General features: G+C 42.8%; 1 protein-coding gene across 1 annotated transcript in view; it reads left to right on the top strand.

The window, feature by feature from the left end:
* Positions 1 to 4698, top strand: part of LOC104072690 (chromosome unknown open reading frame, human C11orf16) — a 6597-nt gene extending 1899 nt beyond the window's left edge. Inside the window, exons 3-7 of the mRNA XM_009572223.1 lie at positions 436 to 664; positions 1429 to 2085; positions 2277 to 2336; positions 2543 to 2733; positions 4489 to 4698. Of these exons, the coding sequence (XP_009570518.1) occupies positions 436 to 664; positions 1429 to 2085; positions 2277 to 2336; positions 2543 to 2733; positions 4489 to 4698 (1347 nt within the window). The remainder of the gene's footprint in view (positions 1 to 435; positions 665 to 1428; positions 2086 to 2276; positions 2337 to 2542; positions 2734 to 4488) is intronic.
* Positions 4699 to 10687: the final 5989 nt, after the last annotated feature.

Genomic DNA, 10687 nt, shown 5'->3' with positions numbered 1-10687 from the left:
AAAGAAAAAAAAAACCGCCCCCCCCCCCCCCCCCGAAGCAGAGTTAATGTTGTATGTAATGAGGAAGGACTTGCGCATGACTGAAGAACAGCTCTGGACGGCTTCAGTGTCCTTTGTTATCTGGTGCACATGGTGTGGTTTGCGAAATCCAGTTGCACTCTCTCTATAGCTTTTTCTCTTGGGGAAGAAAATGCAGATGCTAGCGGCAGTGAATCTGTACATGTACACCAGCCTGCTTTCTGGTGAGCCTCACCGAGGTTTCTCTGGCTGTCCCAATGCTGGACTAACGCTGCACACTGTTTAGTTACTGTTCAGGCTGGCTTGGTGTTTTGACCTAGCCACATAGCCAGAGAATGGCCTCCTGGTGAAGGTTACATGACCTGTCACATTACGGACAGTTTTTCAGAGGAACTATTATTTTGTTCCTGGTAACAGAGTGAAAGAGGCATGTTCCTGGTAGAGTTTGCCAAACCACTTGCGTCATGTGGAAGGCATCCAGTGTGTGTGCAAAAAACAGCAAAGGATGACATCCTGGAATACGTGAACGGGATGAAGCACTCCTTACTCCCTGGAGACAAAGTGCTGGCGCCCTGGGAGCCAGATATGGCCAGGTACGGCCCAGGAACCGTCCTCACAGGCATTGAGACAAGGGACCCCTTACGAGGTAAGAAAGATGCTGCCCTCTTCTTCCTCACCTTGCTCCAGAACATGAGTGAGACTGTCAGGATAAACTCTTGTCACGGTGCTACTGCCAGAGAAACACCAGTGCACAGACTGCAGTTTAGTGTTGCTTAAAGCTTGCAGGAGCTGATGGGACTTGCTGATGGATATCTGTGTGTAACCTCACCAGTCTGACCCCAAGGAAGTTGTGACCCATAAAAATGACATCTTCCGTGTCCGCAGATGTGCTATTTCTGCTCGGGCAAGGCTGTGTCTGCCATATGAAGGAAGGTAGTCTTTTCATGAGGGATACAAGTGAGGCAGCTCTCATTCTGTGCTTGAATGCTCACATTTGTACCTAATGGTACATCTAGGGGTGATTTTATCACCCAAATGTAGGAGATGTCAACAGCTCATTCATTTTTCCCATGTCTGATGGTCAAGCTCCACTGACTTATCAAACTACTCTTCTCAGAGCATTACTGCTAACTTTGGCAGTAACAACAAAAGTTACTCAGTCAACATTGTCTCATTCATCTGATGACAAGTGGGGAGGAAAGATGCTGCCAGGCCTGTTGTCACACCGACGGTGTCCTAGCTGCCCACTCCACCCTCCATGATATTATGGTGAGGTGTTACAGAGAGGGGTGATAGTTGATCCTACTGCTTGACGGGAGTAGAAAGTGCATAAAGCTGCAAGCCGATCTGTGTACGTGCACTGCCCAGGCAGGCCAGCTGCTTATGGCTGCTTACCTTTTCTCTCAACAGCCTCAGAAGATGAAGAAATTATGGTCCAGTTCTGGAATGACAAAAAAGTGAAACTCCCACAAGGTGTGGCTCTGTGGATCCTTCCCAGCCTGTGGGACAGGATTGTAGAGATGATCCACATGCCCTTCACCAGCAGGGTGAAGCCCAGAGAAAGTCCAGACACTAACTCTTGCATTTTTTCCTGCAGTCCTAAACCAGCCCTGATTCCTGTTTGTGCTGTACACAGCCTTGCCAAGCACTGCTTGCTCTGCTCACTCTGCTGGCCACATTTCCACTATCACTGTGGTGATATATGCTGTTCGTCAGCATATGTAAGGTGCATCTGCTGCTGCCATCCCCATGTTGATGCCTGGTGGCCTCTTCCATCCAGGTCTCTGGTCTTTCAGAGCAAAACTGAAGAGGCAGAGTCCAGCAGCGAGCCCTCTCCATGCCTTCTGGAACTGAAAGGCCAAAAAAAAGAAGCAGCAGCAGCTGTGGCAGCATCTTCCCCCTCTTCTGATTCTGACCTGGAGCCATTCCCCACTAAGAGTACTGTAGTGGACAGTGCTGTTAACACAGGCTCCGGCTGTCTTGAGAAGCCCAGGCTAAAGGATTCTGTAAGACCCGAGTGGAAATACTGGAAAAGAAGCCACCACGAGTCCCATCCCAGTAATTCAGGTACCTTTTAACACCCCCACAGGGAAGCAGCAGCTAGAGGGAAAAAACCCAAATGTGTTCTGGGCCCCCTTCATCTGGGCAGTCACTTTGCCTGTAGTTTATTGGTATAAATACTGTAAATTCGCATTATCAGTCTCTGATACAATACTTTCCCCTCCCCAACATTTCTGGTGCCTCATCTTGCATGCTAGCTCTTCTTTTGGCAACTCATCCAATGGAAAACTACCAGAACAGTGAATTTCATTTGGAAGCATAGATATCCCTCTCTGAGTTTGTTCCCCATCATTTTGCTATGTTCTTTATGATGCTAACATCTTCATTAACCTTCGTAGCTAGTCCATGCAGAATAACCTGAAATAATTCCTTTCAGGCTTAAAGTGCATTTTCCTCTCTTCCAAAATGAATGTTTCTCCGTTTCAGTTCTGGTTTCATTCTTAGATATAATTTTACTCCTTCCCAGGACTTGGCAGTTGCAGCAGCACACGTACAAAGGGCAAACTGGAATCCAAAGCCATCTCCGCTGGGGACATGTCCTGTGTTGCCCCGACTAATTGGAGTGCAATGTTTGAAACCATCGAGCAGTCTCCCAGAGGGCAACTCACAATGAAAGAAATCTTAAGAGACCGAGATTTTAAGCCATCATTGGGGGTAAGGTAATCTGTATTAATAATGTATTTATGTAAGCACACAGTTTGTTTGAATGGAAGAAATATTCTTGTTAATGGTCTGGAAGTTGGCTAGAAAAATACATCGTTTCTAACTTAACTGCTTGCTAAGGCCACCCACCAGTTTTGTGACAGGCAGGAAACTTCTCCACTAATTTATACAAAGCAAAAATCCCCAAACCCTAAGGAAGGGCTGAAGCTACTTGGTAAAATGGAAAAGATTATGCCAGTAACTGCATGAGCATTCAATAATGCAGATTTCAATTCAGAAACCTGCCAAATGCCCATTGACATCAATCCAATGAAGTCCTATGGAAGAAGGGACCTACATGAGTGGCCCTGGAAATGGACAGATGTGACTGTCAGCAGCAATAAAACACAAGAAAAGATTCAATCTGAAAAGGTTCTGGGCTCTGCCGGTCAAACTCTGATAGTCATGATCTCTATCTCTGAAAGATAAAAGCAGATTTTTTAGTCAACGGTCTTTACTGAGCATCTTCTCTTACTCCCTCACGAGAAGCAAGCCGTTTAAACAGCAGATCCCTACCCTGAAGCTAGGGGATACAGAGTAAGCAAACTGTGTCACAGCTAGGAACAAGGACAACACCCTGATTTTTAGGCCTGGCTTGTTGGCCATGGTCCCCTCCTGCTTTAGAAAAACTTGGGGAGAAAAAATCAGAACATGAACGCCAAAAAAAGCAAGCACAGAAAAGAGGAAGAAAAAAGCTTGCAGGAAGAAGGGGAAGATGAAGGAGAATGGCAGGATGAACAGAAACACTGCTCTGCACAAGAGCATCGGGGGTACAATTAATAAATTATATATCCGAAGTCAAATATCAGCTCCTCTGTACCTTCATGCTCTTGCTACTGTGAGTTGACTGCAGAGTAAAACTTTGAATGTGCTAAACCTGCATGATTTTCTTTAGAAGATTAATCTGCTAATGACATGTCTCAGTGAACAGAGAATATACTGGAATATACCTTGTAGTCTCACAATTACGTGCATTAATTTTAAGCAGATGCCTACCAACTTATTAACTATATGGTTCCTACTTTATTATTTAAATAATCATAATTACACACCTTTGTAATTAATTTCCTAGGAATTTTTAGGCCAGTATGGAGCTCCAGAGAGACATGCTCTATGTTAGCAAGTGTCACAGCTGTGCACTGAAGTGACTTGCTTTGCCTTTTGGTAAAACTAAAAAGAAACCAGAGTGGTTTCATTCTAGCCCCAAACTGGCAGCATGAATCACAGCAGTGGATGCAATGTGGTAATACAGAGTATAATGACATACTTTTATTCCTGTAAAATAGCCTTTGGTGTTTTTAAAACCAGAAGATACATTGCTACTCCTTGAGATAGATGAAGCAGTTTTATCATATAATACAGACTGCATCAGAAATAACTTGCAACAAACAAGTGAAGCTAGAGAGCAGGCTTCCCAGAGGTGCTCTCTGTGGGGCTAATGTCCTCCCACTGTAGTCACCAAAAATACTCCTAACTTCTAAAGGAGCAAAGTTTTTGGTCAAAGCCTAAGAGCTTCTGAAAAGCCTTTAGTCTTATTGTACACTTCTGTGTTTCAGCAGTAAAGTTTGTTCTAGCACATAAATGACACCATTATTAAAGCTACGGGAGGCAGCGGTACCTATCTTACAGCCAGGAAAGCAGCAGTTACAAAGACACTGATGCTTTTTTTAGACTAGACTTCCAAGGGATTTGTTTTCTGTCCTCCAGGAAGAAGGGTCTGCAGCATCAGAAAAACAAAGATATAAAACAGCAAGAAAGAAAACAGAGTCATATGATAAATGTAAAGCGACTTGCATAGGAGACTACAAACTTGACGATACAGACCATGTCAGAAGACAGACAGAAAAAAACAGCAAAGATCTCACTTGCAACAAAGCAGAGAGAGACACGATCAACCAGAATTCAATAAATGTATAACTGATGAAGTTCAGGAGCTGAAATTTCAGGTAAACTGCTTATACTGTATCAGTGTTACCATTTATTAAGCAAATCAAGTGCTGATTTAGGTACTGTCTCTGTAGAATATCTTTATGGATAACTGTATCATTTTAATAACTGAGAAATTCTATTTCCACCCAGATCGAATTTCAGCATCCTCATTCTTTACTCCAAGGTGTTATATTCCTAATTATTTGGACTTGACTTTACAATTCTGGAGAGGTCAGGTAAACTAGTATGCACAGTAGGGTCTAATAAACCGCCAATTTGTCTACAGTTCTCCGGAGTCAGCCAGAGGAATTCAGCATAGTGATTTCTTTTTGTAGAAAGCCAGAAGGAATGGAGAAACAATACAGGCTGACAGCTGAGAATGTTTTGTTCAGGATTAAAGAGAAAGTAGCCAGAGGGTAAAGGACCTGCTACTGTAGATACAAACAAAAAAATGCTTAGAGATCCAGCATTCAAGTCACTGAATTCTATATTCCTGTGAAAATTAACTGAAACTTTAATATCATCAGCTACAAAACGATTACAGATATATATAGGTCATGTCACTAATTCTAACCGTGGAATCTGATCCTTCTGGAGAGTTAAGCATCCAAGGAGTCTGGTTAGTGGGACTGCTCATGTTTAAAGCATATGAACTTGTCCATAAGCTGCAGCGTGCAGTTGCTCAGCAGTACTTTTCCCCTGCAGGAAATAGGAGACAATTCAGGGTATCCTACCACCTACTGAAAAAGGCAGCTAACTGGTGTTCAGCCTAGGTAAGAGCCTGCAAAGAGATGGGACTTGAAGTGTCAGTAGTTTATGTGCCTATACTGAACATCTGACACATATTCAAGCACCTTCCTGAGTTGGAGTCCTAGATAATGAATTTCATTTGCATTTTATTTCTTTATCAGAATAATAGAAGTACAGATAGGAGAGATGCATTGTGAGCAGCTGCTCTAAAATCAGTGCCAGCCCACAGAAGCTAATGTACATCCATGTTCATACCACATGGATCACACTTTCTGTGGTCAAGAACGTAACAGGGATGTTCTGTCTGAGGATAATATAAAAGAAGCTGTCATCACGAAGACTAAATTATTTATTCCACTGATTGTACCTTTAATTGTTTAAAGCATAAGAACCTGGAATTACACAGTCACATAATTGGATTTAAGGCAGACAATGTACAAATATTTAAAAAATCAGTGTACAAAGTGGGCTGCATATAATTGCATTAAGTAGAAAACAAATATACAGGCCATAAAAATGGAGTCCCAAAGAGGAGGATACTATTAAAGTGCTAACAAGAAAAAGATATACATAGTTCATTACATGCATTAAAACAGCCTCATATTTTATTCCTGTGATTGCCAAGAAACAACAAACATCATAGAACAAAAGTTAAATCAACACTTTGTCCTGCATTGACATCCACCACGTGGGTTTGTTGCACCATGTCCACTGAGGTTGCTGTGACAGAATAGGTGCCAGGAGAAACTTCAATGTAGATGTCTTCGGAAGCTTGTCTGGTCTTTAGGGGGAAAAAAAAGTTTCATTACTGTTTAGTCATCTTAGATTTCCTGCAAAAATGAAAATTTTGCATTTGGGTAAAAAAATTACATTTCAGCTGCTATATAAATGTACTAAGATTTTTCAAAATATACAGGCAGCATGGACAAAACTGTAAAATGTTTCTGTCAATACTAAAATTATCAAGTGCCATACTCAAAGTATTTAATCTAATGTTTCAATCAATGGAAATAATCAACATTCTGTAATCTCTACCTCACAAAACTGAAAGTTACCAACATAAACAGTTTTGAACATAAACCTGGAAAACATCCATACAGCAAGGGTGCTCCCACTAATTTGTACTGTGGTACAGATTCCATGTGGCTTTGAACTTCCCGAAATTGATTTGGTGAGGTGTTAGGCTTTGAAAAATAAAAAAAAGTTTTCTCTTCTTGAGGAACAGGAGTCTTCAGAGAGACTGTATGAGGGCCAAGTATAACTGGCTCTGCAACTGCTGCGTGCCTTGCTGCATGCCTTTCCTCAGCACAGGGAATGTGTCAGGAGCACAAATGAGGTGAGGCTGGAGAACTGCTGGATTATTGTTGCTGATGCAATTCACAAGAGCCTGAAGTTAATTACAGTGTTTGATATCCTGTACCAGTCCAAAATACGAAGTAGACTCTTAACCGGTTACGTGCCAGCATGCCACAATCTGGTTTATTTATACTTGCACTGCAAGTCTCTGTATGCCTATTCTACTGCCCACCTATACATACATTAGGATTGTGAATGCTACGTGCCAGCATGCCACAATCTGGTTTATAATTAACTGTGCAAGTCTCTGTATGCCTATTCTACTGCCCACCTATACATACATTAGGATTGTGAATGCACCACTGATTAATCTTCTGTGCCATCACAAAGTCTCCACACCTGATCACAAATTTTAGCCAGCTTGATGCAAAATGATAAAGAAATGCTATATACTTCAATTTAAAAGCAAAGTATTCTACAAACCTACACGTTGCTGGAAAGTTTGAGCTTGACTAGGTGCTACAGAGTCTTCAGTCCTCTGGAAAGAAGGAGATACTGTTTTCTAATGATACAACACAAAAGGCAAATTCAGCCCCTGAGAGAAGGGGATGCTTTATGAAGTCCATGAAATTGTCCCCTCCGCAAAAGGACTGATTGGTGCCATCAGAAGTTACTCTGCCTCGCTCCCCCAACAGAAGGCTCAGATCAGTCCAGGTGTTCATATGCCCATGCTTACATTAGTGTAAGAAAGTGTCACAGGCACTAGATGGATAACAATTGTCCCATGGCGAGGGAAGGAATAACCTTTAATCAAAACCAAAACCACCTACTTACCTCTTCTTCGGAGGACTCTGGCTCTCTTTCCCCTGCTTGCCTGCCATGGTATCTGCAGATGTGTTTGATTTCATGCTCTTTGCATCTGCAGGCTGCCATGAAGCTATAGTACTTCTGGACAAAAATAGAAACAGAGAATATTATGTGGAGAACCATCAAAGCCATGCTCACAACTACTGCAGATTTACAGTGAAAAGTGGAACTGCACAGCTACTGACCTTCTGTATTAATTGGTTGTTTTGTTCTCGTGTGAGGATGAAAACAATGCCTGGATGTCCTCAGGGCATCTGCCTTCTGGTACAGAACTGTCAGCCCTGATTTTAGATGCCTGTCTCCCAGCACAATACATAGGGACTCTCTGACACCTCAGAACTGAATTCATGAAATTATCAGAAGGAATGCTCTGGAAACATCTACCTCATCAGGCTCTTCAAGAAAAGCTGTGGTGGAAGAAGGCATAGTTAATGGGTCCTTAATAGGATGTATGTGCAAGCTAGGTGCTTTGCAACCTAGCCAGTGAAGACTGGTTCTGCAGGGCACATGCAGGAGCAGTGCTTTAAAAGCAGAACATGTTAATACTGAAAAATGACTTGGTGAAGAAGCGAAAGTGTCTTCAAGGCTGGTACCAGCAGAGTGGTTTTGAGAATTGTATTTAAGTCCACAGCAGCCCTTTTCTGGCTCCACAGTAAAGGTACTTGAATCTTCCCCGCTGCAAATTAAATACTTGAGTACAGCTCTGCTGCCATCTGTTGTCACCAGAGAACTCCTTCCAGGGTTACCTTTTTGATGACAGGGACCAAAAAGTTCCAAAATATCTATTTTATTTCACTTATATTTTCCTTGTCTCTGACTGTCAAGACTAAACTTAGTAAAAATAAGGCCAATAGCAATTCTTATTTCCAAATCTACTGCTGTGCTTTATTTCTTGAGGTTATGCACACATCAACAGATTTGGTTGCTTGTATTGTGGTTTACTGTGGAGCTACGCCCCAAAATACATCAAATACCCTGAACTATTGAAAACGCTTCACGGAGCATCGCTGTATCACAGGATGTGAGCTGGATTCTTCTACATGATGTCACAGAGCAAAGAAATGAAATCAAACTTTTGGTAAGAAATGTGGGTGAAATCTGGTCCCTTAATAACTCTAAACAACTCATATTAAATAACAATTTTAATCGTTTGCATTCAAGTGCCTAAATGATTATGTTCAGCTGTGGATTTTTATTTGCACTTTGTAAACTCTATCAATGAACTTGTGGGTCTGAGAATTCCCCCCTCCCCCCCTTTTTATGACTCTTCTTCTCTACAGAAGATGATTGAAGCTGCACCATCTTGGCTGACGCATAAATGGGGAAGTCATCCACTGCTTGTTCTAACTTTAATACTCCTAACAGGCCATAGGATGAGTCTCTATACACTGTTACATTTTTGTTTCATCTTGTGTAAAACTCTCTTCCGCCCGAGTTGTTTTAGGATTGACTGGTTACTGTGTATGTAGTGCTTTGAAATGATAAAGGACTTGCTTAAGAGCTAATCATCTGGTGTGTGTTGAACTACTGTTTAATTTAATTGAAGACTTAGCCTCTGTTATCAACTCTGCAGACAAGGAGCTCCCTGCTGCATTATGATAACAGATCCTGAAGGGTATAAACGATATAAACTGCGATGGAGTTTTCAGAGACTTTAATGCAGTAGTTGGGCTGCAGGGCTGCATTCACAAGGATGAGCTGGCAGAAATGGGCTCCTGGTCTGTCTACCCAGAAGAGTAATGACACCCGGCAGCCAGAGCCAACATGAAAGCAGCGGAGCTGTGCAGCTCTTTGCCATACCTCTCAATTTCTACTTATCACAAATAAAGATATGGTCCTGCTCAGAACTGAGCCCATGCTCCTTATCAGCCCACAGTAGCAACATCCCAAATTGAGTTTGCTTGAACGATACTGGGGAGGTTAACTCTAAATTCAGAGCAAACGCGTGACACAAAGCAATGTCTTTGCTCGAGATTCAAACTCTCCCTTACTTCTGCCACACAGAACACACTGACTGTATCAGCCAGCATGTTCATGTTGGCATGGTGAAAACAAAGGGTTACTCTGTCGTAAAGCCACTCCACAGCAGAGGTGCAGAGGTACCTTGCAGCACTGGAAACAACTCTGTACATTGTGACATGTGACAAGGCTACACAGTGGCTGACACAATGTAATTTGACGTCATCTGACATTTCTGTCTCTGTAACCATATTGCCTTTCCACCAAGAAGTGGAGAAACCCTCTGCTAAAATCTGTACCGGTCTACTGGTACTGTCTATGGAAAATGCTTATAGTGTTGTTTATCAACCAAGGTGGTACTAGTTAGTCACAATAACACTGGTAAAACCTACCACATAACCTACCACACGATGGCGAATGCCCCAAATTTCTTAATCTAGGCTGGCATCACAGGATCACTGGCTAAGCTCTTGCCATGCAATGAGCAAAACTGAAGTCTAATTTTTGCAGTTTTAGCAAAAGTAGCGTGAACAGGCCTCTGCCAGGCACATCATAAGCATTCCCCTTTGCACAGGGCTGGGGGTAAAACCTCACCTCGCATTCCTTTGTGGCTTGATTCATCAAGTTCACAATTGAAGCGAACGCCGCACTGAGACGTTCTGAATCTTCTTCCTGCAATTAAAGACATTTTTTGTAACTCATAATATGGTGCTCGTTGCTTAGAAGCAGAAAGTGTCAGGTGATTGAATAGCAAAATACTGGCTAGCGCTGGAGGCTGTCTCTGGGGTGAAACAGCCATCTGTGGCCCACCGCTGTGGGGCTTGGTTTTAATGCAGCGTGCACGCCAGCCTTCCAATGCCCGCCGCTGGCACCGGGCAACACCGAGGCACTTGCTACACCCAAGGGGTGAGGGGACGGAGGGAGTGCCTCCCGCCGCCGTCCTGCAAAGCACTGGTAAATCATTTGTCAGTGCCCGCCACCGTTTCATGCTGGCTTTGACTAGACAGAATGCAGGGGGAAGTAACCGACTGTGAAACCGTCCTACGGATTTTAAAACGCCTCTCGCTCACTAAAGCGCACACATGGCTCGGTCCCGCGCACATAC

This window comes from Fulmarus glacialis, unplaced genomic scaffold (genome assembly GCF_000690835.1).
Source record: "Fulmarus glacialis isolate BGI_N327 unplaced genomic scaffold, ASM69083v1 scaffold35282, whole genome shotgun sequence".
Lineage (NCBI taxonomy): Eukaryota > Metazoa > Chordata > Aves > Procellariiformes > Procellariidae > Fulmarus > Fulmarus glacialis.
The sequence above is the reverse complement of the archived record's forward strand: the minus strand, read 5'-3'. Positions and strand labels throughout refer to the sequence as shown.